Source organism: Lepus europaeus, chromosome 3 (assembly GCF_033115175.1).
Source record: "Lepus europaeus isolate LE1 chromosome 3, mLepTim1.pri, whole genome shotgun sequence".
In the NCBI taxonomy this organism is placed as follows: domain Eukaryota; kingdom Metazoa; phylum Chordata; class Mammalia; order Lagomorpha; family Leporidae; genus Lepus; species Lepus europaeus.
Genome location: NC_084829.1, coordinates 80,368,301 through 80,386,853, shown reverse-complemented (window position 1 = coordinate 80,386,853; position 18,553 = coordinate 80,368,301). Strand labels below are relative to the sequence as shown.

At 38.1% G+C, this 18,553-nt stretch overlaps 1 protein-coding gene and 1 non-coding gene across 2 annotated transcripts in view; both read left to right on the top strand.

The window, feature by feature from the left end:
• ME1 (malic enzyme 1) overlaps window positions 1–18,553 on the top strand; it is a 239,696-nt gene that overhangs the window by 212,599 nt on the left and 8,544 nt on the right. Inside the window, exons 10-12 of the mRNA XM_062186425.1 lie at window positions 8,371–8,476; window positions 9,802–9,944; window positions 13,892–14,065. Of these exons, the coding sequence (XP_062042409.1) occupies window positions 8,371–8,476; window positions 9,802–9,944; window positions 13,892–14,065 (423 nt within the window). The remainder of the gene's footprint in view (window positions 1–8,370; window positions 8,477–9,801; window positions 9,945–13,891; window positions 14,066–18,553) is intronic.
• Window positions 2,822–3,016, top strand: LOC133757290 (U2 spliceosomal RNA). The gene has a single exon (XR_009865652.1). It is a non-coding gene; the product is annotated as a U2 spliceosomal RNA (small nuclear RNA).

Genomic DNA, 18,553 nt, shown 5'->3' with positions numbered 1-18,553 from the left:
ACCAATGGCAAAAGGAAGACCTTTCTCTCTCTCTCTCTCTCTCTCTCTCTCTCACTATCCACTCTGCCTGTCAAAAAAAAAAAAAAAAAAGTATACATACTGAATTAGAATTGATTTAGCCCTGGAAGTAGAGCTTGGGAAACTATTTTTCTTCAGATAAATGTGGTGCTTGGTTAGCTTAGGAAAGCCCAAATCTGGTTCATTCTCACCAGCACTGCCATGATGGAAATTATTCTGTAGATAGAGCAACCAAGATCAATGGAATGTCAAAGGATTTGCCCACAGTCATGCAGTGAGTGGAAGAGCCTAGGGACTTCATTATTCTGAGTCTTAGTTCATATTCTATTCCCAACATTTTATAGATTGTATTTTCAGTGTTTAATTGTGGTGCCTTTCTTCATGAAAAATTTTCAGAACCAACAAATTTATTTGTTGTTAGCTATTAGAATACATTCTGCTACTAGTTATTCATGTCCTTAGCCAACAAAAGTTATCACAGCTATGGATATATTGACTACTATCATAGTGATGAAGATAACACTAGGAATGCATTTACAATTTAAAAAATTTGCTGTTTGGGATATTCTGAGACATTACACTGAGGAATATTTTGAATCACTGTGTTAAGAATGGAGATTGTGTCTCTCATTTTCAGAGAAGTCAACATCTTTTAAATTCATATTGCTTTATGTAGGTCCTCGTTTTTTGACCTTGCTTTGTGTAGGTCCTCGTTTGATAGAAGCACTCTTCTCTTATTCACATGCCACTTTGAACAGCAGCTCATATTTACACCAGTTTGAATTTGGTTATTTCAGCTACTAACAAAATCAACTCTAGGGTTTTTTACTGTTGATGTCAGTTTTATCGTGAGTGGCTACATCTTGGTTTCTCATCTAATGAAAAGTAATCCATTTCTATTTATGGAGATCATATGTAAATTTATTTTAAATTATATGCCAGAAGCAATCTGGATTTATTTTCATTGTCATGTTTTTTCAGCAGACGAATGGTTTAAAGCTGGTAGTTTTCTCACTGGGAACACCCACTCAGCTACTTTCAGTAGGTCTTTGCAATGAGCCATGCGGCTTTACAATGCATTGTGTGGCATCTTATACTTTGGTGAGCTGAACCATTGTTTAAAATAAATCAGTGGCATATTTTCCTGTTACAGATATTTTTCCTATTTCCTATTCTGTTTATAGTTCTGAAAAATCTGACAGATTCCTTTCCCTCATGATTTTTCTAGTGGTTTTTCTGCTTTTTTTTTTTTTTTTTTTTTTTGACAGACAGAGTGGGTAGTGAGAGAGAGAGAGAGAGACAGAGAGAAAGGTCTTCCTTTTTGCCGTTGGTTCACCCTCCAATGGCCGCTGCGACTGGCGCATCTCGCTGAGGGACTCCAATATGGGACACAGGTGCCCAAAGCAGTAGCTTAACACACTGTGCCATAATGCCTGCCCTAGGAATAATTATTGTTAAAAATGAGAGAATGAAGGGACCAGCGCTGTGGCATAGCAGGTAAAGTCGCCACCTGCAGTGCTGGCATCCCATATGGGTGCTGGTTCGTGTCCCAGCTGTTCCACTTCTGTTCCAGCTCTCTGCTGTGGCCTGGGAAAGCAGTAGAAGATGGCCCAAGTCCTTGGGACCCTGCATCCATGTGGGAGACCAAAAGAAGCTCCTGGCTCCTGGCTTCAGATCAGCCCAGTTCTGACCATTGTAGCTATTTGGGGAGTAAACCAGCAGATGGAAGACCTCTTGTTTTCTCTCTCTCTCTCCCCCACCCCTCATTTTACTCTGCTTTTCAAATAAATAAATTTTTTTTAAAAATGAGAGAATGAAGCTACATACAAACACAAATAAATTGATTTTTTAAAAAAGAAGTGAATCTTGATGGATAAAACAACTCTGTGCCATATGAAAGAGTTTCAATATTTGGACATAAAAAAATGTATTGAGTGTTTGTATATAAATTTTTTTAGATGAGAAGCCAAAATACCAATAGGCAAAACCCTGAGGTTCATTCAGTTTTTTTTTTTAACTTTTATTTAATGAATATAAATTTCCAATGTACAGCTTATGGATTACAATGGCTTCCCCCTCCCATAACTTCCCTCCCACCCGTTGCAACCCTCCCCTCTCCCGCTCCCTCTCCCCTTCGATTCACATCAAGATTCATTTTCAATTCTCTTTATATACAGAAGATCAATTTAGCATATATTAAGTAAAGCTTTCAACAGTTTGCACCCACACAGAAACATGAAGTGAAAAATACTGTTTGAGTACTAGTTATAGCATTAAATCACAATGTACAGCACATTAAGGACAGAGATCCCTCATGAGGAGCAAGTGCACAGTGACTCCTGTTGTTGACCCAACAAATTGACACTCTAGCTTATGGCGCCAGTAACCACCCTAGGCTCTTGTCATGAGTTGCCAAGGCTATGGAAGCCTTCTGAGTTTGCCGACTCTGATCATATTTAGACAAGGTCATAAAAGACAGGGTGAGGATAGTAACCAATGATCCTAAGAGTGGCATTAACCAGGTCTGAACAATTCTACAGCATTAAGTGGGGAAGAGGACCATCAGTACACACAGGTTGGGAGTAGAGCCACTGGTGGTAGAGTAGAGGTTATGATTACAAAGGAATGAGGCCCAGGTGCGCTAGACAGGGTCTAGAACAAAGGACAGAGTCATTATTAGAGGAGCTAAGAAAGGTGCTGTCTAAGCTACAATTAAGTTTTCTGATTGAGAGGCAAATAGAACCTGACAGAAGGGGCTTGATAATAATCTGTTGGGCTTTAGGCCTTGTAAGTTAAGAGGCTCAGACCTATCTATCGGCCTTTTGGCTAAGATCAAGTGTAGTATCTGTTCTTATTAGTTTAATATCTTTCAGTTTTTTAAAAAAAGATGTATTTATTTATTTGAAAGGCAGTTGTAGAGAGAGAGGGAGAGACGGAGAAAGAGAAAGAGATCTTCTATACCCTAGTTCCCTCCCTCTGGCTGAAACCAGAAGCCAAGAGCCCCATCCAGGTCTCCCACATGGGTGGCAGGGGCCCATCTTCAGCTGCTTTTCCCATACCATTTGTAGGGAGCTGGATCAGAAGTGGAGCAGCTGTAACTCAAATTGGCACCCATTTGAGATTCTGTCATCGAAGATGGTGGTTTTACCTGCTACACCACAATACCCGCCCCTCACTCAGTTTTTCTAAGAGACAGGCATATTTTTCTGCAGTCGTCAAGATTATTACCTGACATTTTGTTAAGATTAGTATAGCTAGTTTGGAGTAAGTGAATAATTACCCTGAAATATTTGTTCTTTGTTAGAGAAGCTTGCAAACATTAGAGAAGTTACGTTATCTGTTAAAATATCTTGAAAAACAAATCTCTGAACTTTTGAGGTAGGCTGCTTCACACTGAGCTATCAGGAACATTCTCACAATGAAATCTACATTAGGAAGGAAGTTGCTATTGCCATTGCTTTTGCTGCTTACTCAAAAATCAGTGTTTCAGTCACAAATAGGAAAGTACTCAGTTATGGTTGCTGCTACCACCATTACTTAGCACCCACCTGTTGATACATTAGATTCTATGACTGCCACATCTACTGGAAGAAAACCAAAAAACACTGCCATCACAGACTTAGCCACACTGCCACCACCTTTTTTTTGAGAGCTAGTGTAGGTTTTTTCAAATGAGGAGACAGGACACAGGAGCGTCCATTCTAAGAGCACACCACTGGATAGCTATGCACTCCCACTTTTATTTAGAGGGTACCAGCAAGTCTACAAGCCAGCAAGCACGTAGGCAAGGTTATACATCAACTTAAGGATTTGGGAAAAGGAATTTGGTCTGGTGGTTTAACATAGGGATTAGAGCTGTGTTGTAAATCTTCAGAGACAGGCCCATGTGGATGCTTGTGCAAACTTACTAATTCCCCAAAAATATTCCAGGTACCAATTAACATCCATTAGCCCCCTGCTCTTCTGGCTGCCACATTCCTTTGGGGCAGGTGTGCCCTTCCCCTGCCTCTTATGGTGTGAGCAGAAACTTTGGCCATGCCTCTAACATCAGGGAGGTGTGCCCCTCTGAGAGACACTTATGCAGCATCTCTATAAGGTAGAGTTACAGACAAAGAGAGGAAGAGACAGAATGGTCTTCCAACTGCTGGTTGATTCCCCAAATGGCTGCAATGGCTGGAGCTTAGCCAATCCGAAGCTAGGAGCTTCTTCCAGGTCTCCCTCTTAGTGCAGGGGCCCAAGCACTTGGGCCATCTTCCACTGCTTTCCCAGGCTATTAGCAAGGAGCTGGATCAGAAGAGGAGCTGGGACACGAATTAGTGCCCACTGGGATGCCAGTGCTGCAGGTGGAGGTGGAGGCATAACTTACTACACCATAGCAAACCTCCCCCCCCCCCAACCCGCACTACTTCTTGATACCCAGGTCTCTTTCAGCATGCATGTGGGAACATTAGATGGGTTTATGTGTAATGCAGAAATTCTAGCTGTAAGAAGTCTAAAGTTTAGCCTGTTTCCCTAAAATTATGCTAGGAACAATGTGGAGTTCTATGATATTTGCCACACAGGGTCCTAGATAGACATTAGTCTAGCTTGCTTTTATACATGCAATTGAGTAGTTGCATTTCTGAGAAAGAGTAACAACCCCAATCTGTATCATGTCTTGTTTGAAACTAAGTTATTGCTCCCAGTATGTGCCTCCCCAGGCCACAACTTTATTTGACACCTCTCCTGGAAGTTTCACTTATCAAAATAGTCATGCATTTTAGCTTGTAGTACTTTCAGAAATAGTTTGTAAATATTTAGGTAGTTAAAACTGTTTAGATGGTTAAAACTATAACTGTGAAGCTATTGAAAATTGTTATCCCGTTGACCAGAATTGCTTTGTTTTTTGTTTCTAATAATGCGAGATTACTTTTGCCATGTAATGAAGACAGGAATAAGGCATTGAAATAACAAGTAGATTACAGAAGCATTCTTTTCATTAAATCATTTCAAGAGAAGGAAAGTCAGACTTCCAAAGTAACAGATAAGAACAACACTGAATTTAAAAAAAAAAAGAATTAGTGAGAAATATAATAAAAATTAAAATCATTCTCTGTTTCAGTCAGTTACCGTTGTATAACCAACAACAAAATCTCAGTGAGATACAGTAATAGTTATTTATTTCTCACTCATCTTTGGTCCGGATGAGACCGGTCTAAGCAGCATTTTGGGTCCCCTGTGCGTCACAACTTTTTCATCCTCCCCACACTAGCAGTGTTGTCAAGTCCAGCCCGTCTGAAGCAATGGCAGAGGCACAAGAGAACAAACAGAAATAGGAGTTCCCTTTAAGTTGTAAACTTGAAGCTGACAGTCTCGTTTCATTCCATATTTTATTGATCAAAGTTCAAGTCCAAAGACAAGGGGGAGGAAAGTACAGGCAGTCCCTGACTCATGATGGTTTGGTTTATGATTTTTCATCTTTACTGTATGGAAGTGATCTGATAACACTGTTTTTTACTTTCAGTACAGTATTCAATATATAATTGTTTTCATGTGTCACAATAAATTACATGAGATATTCAGCATTTTCTTATAAAATAGCCATTGTGGTAGATGGCTCTGAGCATATTTAAGGTAGATTAGGCTAAGCTATGATGTTTGGTAGGTTAGGTGCATTAAATGCATTTTTGACTTCTAATAGTTTCAATTTATGATGAGTTTATAGTCTATAATCCCATCATAAGTCAAGGAATATCTTCATACTTTCCCTTTGTTTGGAAGAATCTACAGAGTTACGTGGCAAAGAACTTTTAAAAAATTTATTTTCAAATTTTTATTTATTTGAGAGGCAGAGAGATACAGAGACAGAGGGACAAAGTGAGTTCCTATCTGGTGATTCACTCCCCAAACGCCCACAGTGGCCAGGGCCATGCCAGGCCAAAGCCAGGAACCTGGAACTAAATCCAGATGTCTCACATTGGTGGCAGGGACCCAGCTACTTGAGCTGTGACCTACAGCCTCTCCAGTTGCACTGTCGGAAGCTGGAACTGGGAGTGGAGCTGAGCCAGGACTGAAAACCTGAGAAATCAAAAATGGGGTGCAGGAGCCCCAACCAACAGCTTAACTGTTAGGTCATGTACCCACCTCTACATGGCCAAAAACAAGCAAACAAAAAAACAACTTGGCAACAGGAAGGGCACGACAAGGAGTTGGGGCCAATTAAATCTACCACTTCCTCCAAATTAAAGTTTGGTAATTCTCAAACTATTTGAGGGGAATTCTTTGATACCCTCTGATACCACTGTTTTCTTATTTGTGAGTAATAAATTATCATTAGGCTTAGCCACTTATTATATGCTAGAATAATGCTTAATTAATCTCTGAGATGGAAAAAATGTCTTAGCTGTGAAGCTAAGATGTAAGAAAGGGAACACCAAGTACAAGTTACCTTCACATTCCATGAAAATTGTTAATATTTCAATATTGTTAGAGATTTATGTAAATCATTAAAAGGCAAGTTTAAAAAATCTTGTCTCATAAATACAAAAGGAATAACTGAGTTTTTTTAGTGTTCACTTGCAAAATCAATGCAGGTTTATATCAAATATTTGATAATTCTAAAAGGCTATGCTAAAATGAGTTTTCTTGAGAAATTTTCTGCTCTCTGTTTAAAGTAGAAATTGAATTATATGATTCTTTTGCGTTATTTTTAAGATTTTTTATTTATTTGAAAGACAGTTACACAGAGAAAGGGAGAAGCAGAGACAGAGAGAGAGGAAGAGAAAGAGAGACCAAATGGCTGCAACAGCCAGAGCTGAGACAGGCTGAAGCCAGGAGCCAGGAGCTTCATCCAGGTCTCCCATGTGGGTGCAGGGACCCAAGCACTTGGGCCATCCTTCGCTGCTTTCCCAGGCCATAAGCAGGGAGCTAGATAGGAAGTGGAGCAGCTGGGACCCAAACTGGCACCCCTATGGAATGCTGGTGCTGCAGGTGGTGGCTTAACCCACTGCACCACAGTGCTGGCCCCGAATTTTATTTAATAAGCATGGTGAGCAACAACTTGAACTTACAATATTCAGCTTAATACTGTTAGGGTCTAGAGTATCATCTACTGAATTGAATATCAAACATTAAGCTTAAAATTTGATTCTGAGTGAATTAACTAAGATTCTTTTTCACAGTGCCTCAGATGTAGTAGATTTTGAGTTAAAGGAAGAGAGGGTAAAACCCTTTAGAGCCCAAAAATAATTAATGATGAGTCTGTTTCTAAGAAGCCGTAAGTGCACTGTCAGGCTCATAATGGAAAACAGTAGTACAGAAAGAGTACTTTACAGCGGGCTAAAAGAAACAATAACTTGCATTAGGCTCTTGTTGTAAACGGGGCACAGTCCTGAGTGCATCATATGTGCTACTTTCCTTAATCCACAACCTGATAAGGTAGAAATTTCTAGTAGACTTTTTATAGATAAGGAAACAAGCACAAAGAAGTTGATGTTTCAAAGTATGTCTTGTTCTTTAAAAACAGAGATAAAAATCATAATTTTTTAACACAACAGAATTGTACTGGCTTCAGGACTAACATTGTGTAACCAGGCTGAGACACGATTTGCAAATGTTTTTCTCTAGGTTGATTCTGAACTATCCTGCACAGACTTTATGTTCCAGTATAACCCCGTTCCTGGAGCAAGTTGCTTAATATGTCTCAAACTTGGTTTCCTCCATATGTTAAATGACTCTAATTATGCTTGCCTTATTTTTCAAAATTTGTTGAGGAAGTCAAATGAAATATCTGGAAACAACTTAATAAGTCATAAAGTACTGTATAAAATTAGGTAGTGATTTATTATGTAGTCAAATCTTCAAAATTGGTAGTTAGGATATTGTGATTAGATGTTTTGTATACGACACATGGCACATCCATCATCATACACTAAAAACAAAAACAAAGTATTCAGAAAATCTAAGGAATATAATGTATTAAATATGGCCTCAAATTCCATTCCTCATCAATGGCACATATATTGGTAGTGCAGTAGCAAATGTTAAGTCTAGATTCTGAAACTGTGCGAACATAGATAATGTAAACAGTATTGCTATTCAGATGATATTTCACATTACCAAGTTATTAAATAAAGGAAATACTTTGTTTTGTTTGCTGTTATGTCTCAGTTGTCTGGAACACTGTCTGACACATAAACAGTTTTTGAAAGAATGACTGAAATACTGACAACTGAAGAAGGAACTTTAGAATTGCTATGACATGTTACACACAAATGTTAATGGTAGATGCTGGTAATATACATATTATTCTGAGATTTCATTTGCCCCCATGCACATACGGCAGATTTTTAAGTTCTTATTTGCTTTACTTAGGGACGTGCTTCCTTAACGCCAGAAAAAGAGCAGTTTGCCCAAGAACATGAAGAAATGAAGAACTTAGAAGCCATTGTTAAAGAAATAAAACCAACTGCACTCATAGGTAAACTTTTTCTTTCCTGTGTCCCTAATCCCCATTTTGACCTAATTTATTTTCTTACTATTGATTTTTGAGGCATAATTTAGCTTTTTGGAAACACTAACCCCTAGAATTCACAAGCAAAATTACACATTCAGTCACACAACAATGCTGTCATCTTGCTCTTGTTGGTAATCTTAGCTGAGGTGTATGTGGCCCCAGTGATCACTCTGCGGGCCTTTTAACACCTGGCGTGTTAAGCACATTTCCACATTTGATAACCCTGGACAGAGAGTGGTTCTCAAATGGGAGATTTTGCCCTCCAAGCAATATTTGGCAATGTCTGTCGTAACTGCAGGAGAGTGGGGGATTGGAGTGGAGAAAGGGGCTACTGACATCTAGTGTGTAGAAGCCAGTGGTGGTGCTAAATATCCTGCTGTGTGCAAGGGACAGTCCCTGCACCAGCAATTACCAGGCCCCGAATGTCAGGAATACTGAGGTGTGGAACACTGAACTAGACCATCTGGAAGACAGGGATCACATCTCACCAATCTTTGTATTCCTTATAGCACTTAACCCAGTAATTTGCACATTGTATGTACACAGTAAGATGTTTAAAATTGGCCACATTTTATGTGATTTTTAAAAGACTCAGAGAAAGTTATGAAATGCCATCCTTTATTTTGTGTATATATAATGACAGCCTTTACTTTGTATCATACTCCATTTCTGGATACTTCTTTTAAACAAATGACAGTGTTGAGAATAATCCAAACCATAATAAAAATAACTACTCAGTATCGGGACCTTTACCAAACTTTTAGAATGGTTTCACAACATGTGTTCTTTCAATAATCTTACTGTTTTTCCCCATTTCACTAACTGCTTTATTCTGTTAGACTCAATAAGTGATACATCAAATTCATATTTGAATGAGTTATCTTCAGTTTATAAAACAGAATTACTTTATAGTCTGACAGATAAATATACTCATAGAATTGCTTATAGAGAGAATGTATATATGTATACATATACATTAATATATTGGACATATTTTAATTTCCTAATGCAAAAGCCTATAGTCCAAATTCCAAGTTATTGGCCACTAATTCAACCCTTGATGAGCCAGATATCATGTATAATTTTTATAGATACTTGTAGATTTGTGACTGTAAAGATTGTTGCCATTACCAAACATCTCTTTTTAGCACTTTAACAGAAGTATTTTATATTTTGTTTTATGGTGTGTTAGAAAATTCCCTGACATATCTCATTGTTTGTAGGCTACAGGCTGCCTTAATGAATTAACTAACACTAGCCCTGGTCACTGGTCTCTCATTTCTTCATAGGAGTTGCTGCAGTTGGTGGTGCGTTCACAGAGCAGATTCTCCAGGATATGGCTGCCTTCAATGAACGGCCTATTATTTTTGCTTTGAGTAATCCAACCAGCAAAGCAGAGTGTTCTGCAGAGCAGTGCTATAAAATAACTAAGGTAAAGCAAAAAAAAAAAGTGTAACTGATATTTTAATAATCCAATATTTATTCATTATAGAGAGACATTGGATATCCAAGGTGCTTAACACTTCACCTTTAAAAATTATACATCCAAGATTAAAAGAAAAATAAACAAGTTAGAAGCATAAGAACTATTTCCTTTTCTGGATTATTGTGGTGTCAGGCCTATTCTTTTTTTTTTAAGATTTATTTATTTGTTTATTTGAAATATTTGCAGAGAGGAGAGAGACAGAGATATTTTCCATCCACTGGTTCACTCCCCAAGTGGCTGCATCTGCTGATGCCAGGCCGGGACAAAGCCAGGAGCCAGGAGTTTCCTTCTGCATCTCCCACGTGGGCCAGGACCTAAGGACTTGGGCCATCCTCCACTGTTTTCCCTAGCATACTAGCAGGGAGCTGGATCAGAGGTGGAACAGAGGGGACAAGAATTGGCACCCATGTGGGGTGCTTGCACTGCAGACAGCAGCTTAACCCACTGTGCTACAGCACTGGCACCTGTATCAATCCTCTTTTTAAGTAAAATAATGAATTTTCCATGATACTTTTCCTCAAGTGATTTAGAAGTTAACATACATGTTAACTAACAAGGAAAAAGTTTGGTTCTAGATGGTTATTTAAATAACTTTTAATTGGCTATTCTCAAATATTGAAGCATACAGTATAAAACCACACTCTAATTTTTGCTTTCCTAAATCCTGGGTTTGGATTTTGATGCCATGGGTGGAGCATTTGGGCAGCTCTTTTGACATCCAGCCCAGTTGGAATAGAAATACTCAGTGCTTCAATATTTTACTATTTCAAAAAAAGTATTTTACTTTATGCTATTTGTACGAATATATATTTGACTAATATGTTAACATGAGTCTTTTTTTTTTTTAACCACCAAAGACTTGAAAATACCATTGCAGCAAAATAGAGGTTAAGTCATCTCTATCTAAAATTTTTACTTTGGAAACAAATCCAAAGTAACCTAGAGAGGGTAAACACAACCCAAAGTTGTATTGTTCTGCACAAATCAGAACTTGATGGCTGTACTTCTTTCTTATTCTTAAAATTTTTTAGTTTTCTTTTTAGAGAGATAAAGGCAGGGTAGAGAGAGAGAGAGAGAATAAGCAAGCTGGGATACTGGAGTCAGGAACACAACCCTGGTCTCCCACTTGGACAGCAGGAACCCAGTTATTCTAGCCATCACTGCTATCTCCCAAGGTCTGCATTGACAGGAAGTTGGAGAAAAAAACTGGAGCCAGGTATCAAACTCAATACTCTGGTGTGGGATATGGGCATCTTAACTACTAGGCTAACTGCTGCTCTACCTCTGGTTCTTTAAAAGTATATCATTGGCCGCGCCACGGCTCAGTAGGCTAATCCTCCACCTGTGGCACCAGCACCCCAGGTTCCGGTCCTGGTCGGGGCACCAGATTCTGTCCTGGTTGCTCCTCTTCCAGTCCAGCTCTCTGCTGTGGCCTGGGAAGGCAGTGGAGGATGGCCCAAGTGCTTGGGCCCTGCACCCACATGAAGACCAGGAGGAAGCACTTGGCTCCTGGCTTTGGACTGGCGCAGTGCGCCAGCCTTAGCAGCCACTTGGGGGGCGTGAACCAACAGAAGGAAGACCTTTCTCTGTCTCTCTCTCTCTCACTTTCTAACTCTGCCTGTCAAAAAAATAAGTATATCATTAAATGCTCATTACTAGAATTAATAATTTTTTGGCCAGGGCTCACTCCATTGTTTCTCTCTCTTAGTTGGGATAGCATCAATGTGTTCACCGATTTTAATTTTTGTCTCATCTGGACATTGGAGGATAGTTTGCCTCATATTCTTCAGTTGTTCTTAAAGCCTTAAATGGGGGCTGGCATTGCAGTAGAGCAGGTAAAGCTGCTGCGTATACCATTAGCATCACACAGGGGTGCCAGTTCAAGTCCCAGCTGCTTCCCTTTTGATCCAGCTCCCAGCTAATGGACTGGGAAAAGCCTGGGAAGACAGTCCAGGTGCTTGGGTCCTACCACTACACCTACATGACAGACCTGGAAGAAGCTCCTGCCTCCTGGCTTTGGCCTGGCCCAGAGTGGCCATTGCAGACATCTGGGGAGTGAACCAGTGCATGGAAAGTGTCTGTCTGTCTCTTTCTCTCTCTCTCTCTTTCTCTCTCCCTCTCTCATGGTAACTTTGATTTTCAAACAAATAAATAAATATTTTTTTAAAAATCCTTAAGTGAAAAAAAAAATACCCTTTGAGCAATAACAAAATTTTAGCATGGTGCCTTGCACATAGCAGGCACATAATGTTCAACTACTTTGTCTTAGTATATATCAATAAGCTTCAAGGGTTTAAAGTCTCATCTGTAATATACATAAACAAAATTGGCCAGATTTATATAGCTGTGTTTTAAAATCTGATATCTTGCCTAATGTTCTTCATAACTATACATAAAACATTGGAAGTCATTTTGATACTGTAAATTTAGATGCTGATTTGGCCAAAGGATTAAGCAAAACAGAAAAGTCAACTGCTAGTTGCTGGATTTGAGTTTCTACTACTACAGACACAGGTGAAAGACAGTTAGGAAAGGTTAAAATACAACACACAAAAAGATTACTAAACTATGGAAAATGTAATCCAAAATTTGTATGGAGAGATTTAATTCTCCATATTATCAGTCTTATATATAATGTTTGTCTAACTACTATCATTCACATGAAGTGTAATCACCATAAATATGGTGATTATAGAGATAGGAAGAACAGGAGTGAAGAGGGGGAAGGAAAGTTATGTTAGAAGCCACTTTCTCAAATGTAATTTTAAAGGTGTATAAATATATGATACAATGATTTACTTGCATTAGAAAGTTTAGAATGAAATGTTTTATATGCTGAATGGAACTCAAGTAATCAGACTTAGCCAAACCCAAATCTAATTCTGTAATTCTGAATGTAACTGACTTATAGAGACCTAGATGAGAATTTGGATTTTCTTTATCTATTTCATCTTTTTGTATGATTATATAAGGTTTATCTTATGTTTTATAAATTTTAAAAGCCAAAATTTTTAAAAATCAATAAGTTAATATTATCAATATCATTTAGGCACTAGACTCCTTATCTAAGAATGTGAAAATTATAACCCATTTTGTCATCATTTAAGCTTTGGAATTGGTGCCTTACTCTTTCTTAGACTGAATGAATTTCTTGGATTGTAATGTTTTACTTGCTGAGGTTTCCTCTTCCTACTTTGATTCATGAATTCTCTCAATACTCATCCTCACAATACCAACAAATGCTCTTCCTTTAATCAACAGGATGACATACAGCACCTGGCAGGCCCTAAATTAATGCCTTCCGGAAGCGTGTGATGAATACAGTTGCTCAAGACAATTGTGATAAAATAGTAATATGAGGAAAAATGAAAACAGTTGTTAATAATTATTGATAATATGATCTTCCTCTTTACCTACTAAATCCACTTATGCAAATAAGTATGTTTTCTATGTGATTTTCTATGTAACTCTTGACTATAGAAATATATAAAGTGCGTTTCAGTTATTACTTTGGAAATATGTTGGTCCCAAAATTCTAATGTAAAATGTAATTATTTCCCACTTGTGTAATGTTAATGTGTCATATTTGATCCTTAGAAGTCTACAGTTGGTTGCCTTTCTAGTAGAAATGTTTGACAGGTCTATGAGTTGGACCACTATAGAAAATGGAATGATGATCTTAGGGCATCCTGCACCTCACCTACTTCTAGGAATAAGAGTGAGAAAGAACACCACAGAAAGTAGTCCAGATTAACTATGGAGTTAATGAAAATGTAGGATTCTTGCTAATTGCTTGTACTCATAATTTTGGATATGGTATAGTCCTGTTTTGATACGTTTGTTTTTAAAACATCCTGCTTGTTTTTGAAGTTAATTGTGTGTGTCTGTTGCAGGGGCGTGCAGTTTTTGCCAGTGGCAGTCCTTTTGATCCAGTCACTCTTCCAAATGGACAGACCCTGTATCCTGGCCAAGGCAACAATTCCTATGTTTTCCCTGGTGTTGCTCTTGGTGTAGTGGCCTGTGGATTGAGGCACATCACAGACAAAATCTTTCTCACTACTGCTGAGGTATTGTAAACTGCTTAAGTTGGCCATGGATATAAAATATGCTCTGCCTAGGTTGTATAGTATTTTATTTGTCTAGCATCTCAGCTCACTCTTGAGAAGGAGACTGAAAAAGAGAAATTCATTCCCAGTGGAGAGTGAGAGGTGGGTAGCAGGTTCCTATGAATGACTAGTGAAAGAATCTTTCTCAATAGTCTTTTAAGATTGTTTTGATTTCTTAAAATGAGCCCTTATTCATCTTTATATTTCCAATCAGATTCTGTGACAGTAATGAGACCATTAAGGTATTGTTTCCAAACGATGATGGAGAACCTTCCTAAATAACATTATTTTGAAGTTTTAAAATGAAAGTCGTGTGTAGTGGAAGTATTATGTCATTGAGGTTTCAGTGTAGAAAATGGAAACCATGCTAGCATTTAAGCAGAAATGAAAATAAAATAAGGAAGTAGGTGTTTAAAAAATTATTAAAAGGACAGAAGTGAGCTCTAGTCTGGGCCTTTAGGAAAGATTCTCAGAATTTCACAGAGCAGGCCCACTAGGTAATGTCATACTGTCGACAACTACCAAAGATCTGAGAGTTTACCCTACTTACAAGCTAGCAGGTCAATCACAGTTTCCTAGGTAATGGCCCAGCTTCCCGTACCCATCAGTTTTCCTTGCCCTCTCTGCCAAGCTTTATTAGAATGATGCAGTACTGGGCACATATTTGTAAAAAAATTTTCATCTGGTTAATACATATTTTCAGATTTGAACAGGATGCAATTCACCAATGAGAAACTTGAGTGCATTTATTTTAATACTAAATCACTAAAACATTAAGATTGAGATCTGACACTGTGGTGTAGTAGGCTAAGCCTCTGTCTGTGGCACCAGCATCCCAGCTTGTTCTTGTCCCAGCTGCTCCTCTTCTGATCCAGCTCTCTGCTTTGACCTGGAAGAAGCTCCTGCCTCCTGGCTTCGGATTGACCCAGCTCTGGCCTTTGTGGCTATCTGGGAGTGAACTAGCAGATGGAAGACCTTTCTTTCTGTCTCTCCCTCTCTCTGTAACTCTGCCTCTCAAATAAATAAGTAGAATCTTTCAAGACAACAACAACATTATGGTTGAATTGAGCCACATTAAACTAAATTGATACTCAGTTATTCCTACCCAGCAAACACACTGTTTTTTCCATTGTGAAGAAGAAACTCCAAGAGCACAGACCTAGATTCTTACATTACTGATGTGATCTGAAGAAGCCTAGGCTCAGGGATTAGCACCTGCCACGACTCTGAAAACAGATTCTGTAAACTGTCATGTCCTACTCTTGTCTTTTTCTTTGCTGGATTAAAATCATGACAGCTGGTGTCTCCTGTTTTCTTTAACCGAACAAAGCTTGCTAAGCACAGGTAGATGTCTGCTTACTAACAGAGCATTTTAGAGTTGTTTTACATTAAGCAAAGTATAATCATTGTCTTTTAGAATAGGCACATCAGGAGAGAAGAAAGTGATCTTTTATTCTCAGGAGCCAGTTCTTTATGTTCCTAAATAACTCTAGCACCCTCTGGTGACAAATTTCATGAAAAGTAGTGTCCATTTACTATCTAACTATCCATGAAAATAAACACTACCAAAACATTGGAAAAAAATGTAGTAATATCAGCAGTATTATTCATGTCATTGCTAGTGATCCCTCTGGATACATCTTTTGGTTTTTCAACTGGTTTTCTCTTAGGCTTCAACACATTTCTGTTTTTTCATATCACCTCAATTTTGTCACATGCATTGTTTTCTTTGTCTCCTTTTCTTTTCCCTTTTAAGTAAGATCTTTTTTTGGTAGTATTCATTTTTTTTGTCTCCACTTTCTTATACTTTCAAATGCCTCATCCATGTATTTATTTTTATCTTCATTCTAATAATGGCCAAATCTATGTATCTCTATTCTCATCTTTTACGTACTTCCAGTTACCTGCTGGATAATTCCCCAGAAATGCCCTGCCATGTGCAAACCCACACTTACCTTCCCTTGTGCTCAACAGGCATGTTTCTATTCATTATACCCCTTTCCAACTAGGCACCAACATTTAGCAATCTGGCATTCTCTCCATTCCCCCTCCTCTGATTGCATTCAGACACCCTGTGCATACATATGCCTGGGTGCCTGTTTTATCTGCTGCCCTTCCTGGAAAGCCCTGAGAATTACCCCCACATAACTCAGCCTGTCCTTCAGTGTACTACTTAAGGCTCTTCTTACCTTGAATTTTCTTTAACAAGGGTGGCTCATCCTGATCTTTCTCCTTAATCACACCTCTCTGTGCTAAACACTACAACACACACTTTTATTCATAGTTGTATTATGCTCTTGAGTGCTTCATACTTTAAAAGATGGTGTGTTTGTCTCTATGATTAAATTGTCGATTTTCTTCTTTAAAGACAGGGAATCTTCCATGTATATCTTAAAAAAAAAAAAAAAAAACAACTCCAGTAATAGCACCTAGGCAGGCACAAAGCAGAAACTTAGTGAATATTTGTTGAGTCAAATTAAATAGAACTAGACAATACCACAGACACTCACTCCTGGAGGGCCCCAAAAAAGGAGAAAGTTCTTCTTACTTTGAGTGTATTTTACAGTTTAAAAAGATACCATGTAGGAGATCTAGGTTAGATTTTTGTTTGGCAACTCAAAATTTAATAGTAGTTAGGTTTGTATTTTTTTAAAAATAGTGCTTGGCTCTTATGGAAGTAAAATTCTTTTGGGTTGGTACCAATCCCAAAGACTACTTTTGGACATTGTTACAGGACAGAGGGTTTTGGCCTTTGGCTCTATGGACAGTCTTCATGACCTGTAATGTGAGTACAAAGTGCTCCCCTGAGTCATCTTTATGTATGTTCTATACCAGAGCCTGTATGTTCCATACCAGAGCCTGGGAACAGAGTCTTTGCATCCTATCCATACCTGGAAGTCAGACTTTTGCGCAGAGGACATCAAAAGTCCTCACCACGGACAGCAGAATCTGGAAGAAGCTTTGATTCACTTAAGTCATTGGATAACTCAAAGTCTAGTTGCCATAACATTGTCAGAATGAAATGGGGAGAGATTATTTGAAATCAGTGGAATGTAATTAGAGATATCCATACTACATCAAAGGTAGCCAATAGTTTTTAATGAATGAGTCTATAGGTGAGAGTGAGACTAGTATTCATATGTTCTATCTCCTTTTCCTCCCAGAATCACCCCTTAAATTTTAGTGAGGCTCCTGTTGGTTGCCTGTTTGCTACTTGACTCTTACACAATTTGACTTTCTCTCTGTATGAAATACACAAATGGAGAGCAAAAACTCAAACTATACTTTATAATTCAGACATATTCTGATTGTGACAGTCTCTTTAAAATGACATTTTTGTAGCATTCTAGGGAAAGCACATTGATGCTAAAACCATCAAGGAAATAGTGGTAGCAGATGCAATACACGTGGGTGATTGGTTATGAAACTTGCTTCCAAATCTAGTATCTAATAAGCTAATGCACTGTCAAGTTAGATTTGACCCAGAACGCTATTTTGCTTCTATTTTGCCATGCTGCCTATTTGTTTGTTTTAAATGCAATGGCTAAGGTTCATGGAACACTCAACTTTGACAGACACTGTGGTAAATTCTTTGCTGGAACTTTTTTTTTTCAGTTCTGTGAGCTAGAAACTGTTATTAGTCTTACCTTTCTGATGAGAAAAGTGAGACTTAGGAAGGTTACTTATAATTTGTGCAAATTCAGGTAATAATTAGTGAAGTCAACATTCACACACAGGTCTACCTCACACCAGTGTTTGAGCTTTCAACCACCATACTATATTTTTACTCAGTTTTCTATTCAATTAAATAACAGTGCTGGATACCATAAATATTTTTTCCTGAACATCTGAGAAATTCCAATGGATTTAAATCTGCCATAAATCTTTTGCAGGACAGGAAATAACTGGGTTTTTTAAAGCAATCTCAATTCAATATCAAATTAACATAAAATAGTTTTATTTTGCTTCAATTGTTGTTTTATAAAATTTCCCTTCAGATTTCCCTTTTATTTTTCTTGATGGTATCTTAGTAAAATCCCATACTTTTCAATTCACTTTTTCTTTTAACAGTTGTTAATTAAGTACCTACTATATGTTATGTAGTATTCCAGGTGCTAGGATTATGTCAGTGAACAAGGAACCAGCTGCTCTGGTCAAGATTTTATACCCAACTCAAATATCATCTCCTCTCTGTAGTACAAGAGACCTGACTTGGCAAGTGGGGAAGACCCATATCCTTTATTTTTTCTTCCATACTAGCACCATGAGAAGTTTGGGGAATTGTGTGTGGTTAGATTCTGAAAAATGCTGTTCCTCTTCTCATCAAGGCTTATATCTTCAAATGTGTTGCAGATGAGAAGGAAGGATATGGCAAATGGAAAACTATATTATTAATGCTCTACTATTTGAGGCCATCATGCCCTCTGTGGTCTATATCTGCCTCTCTCC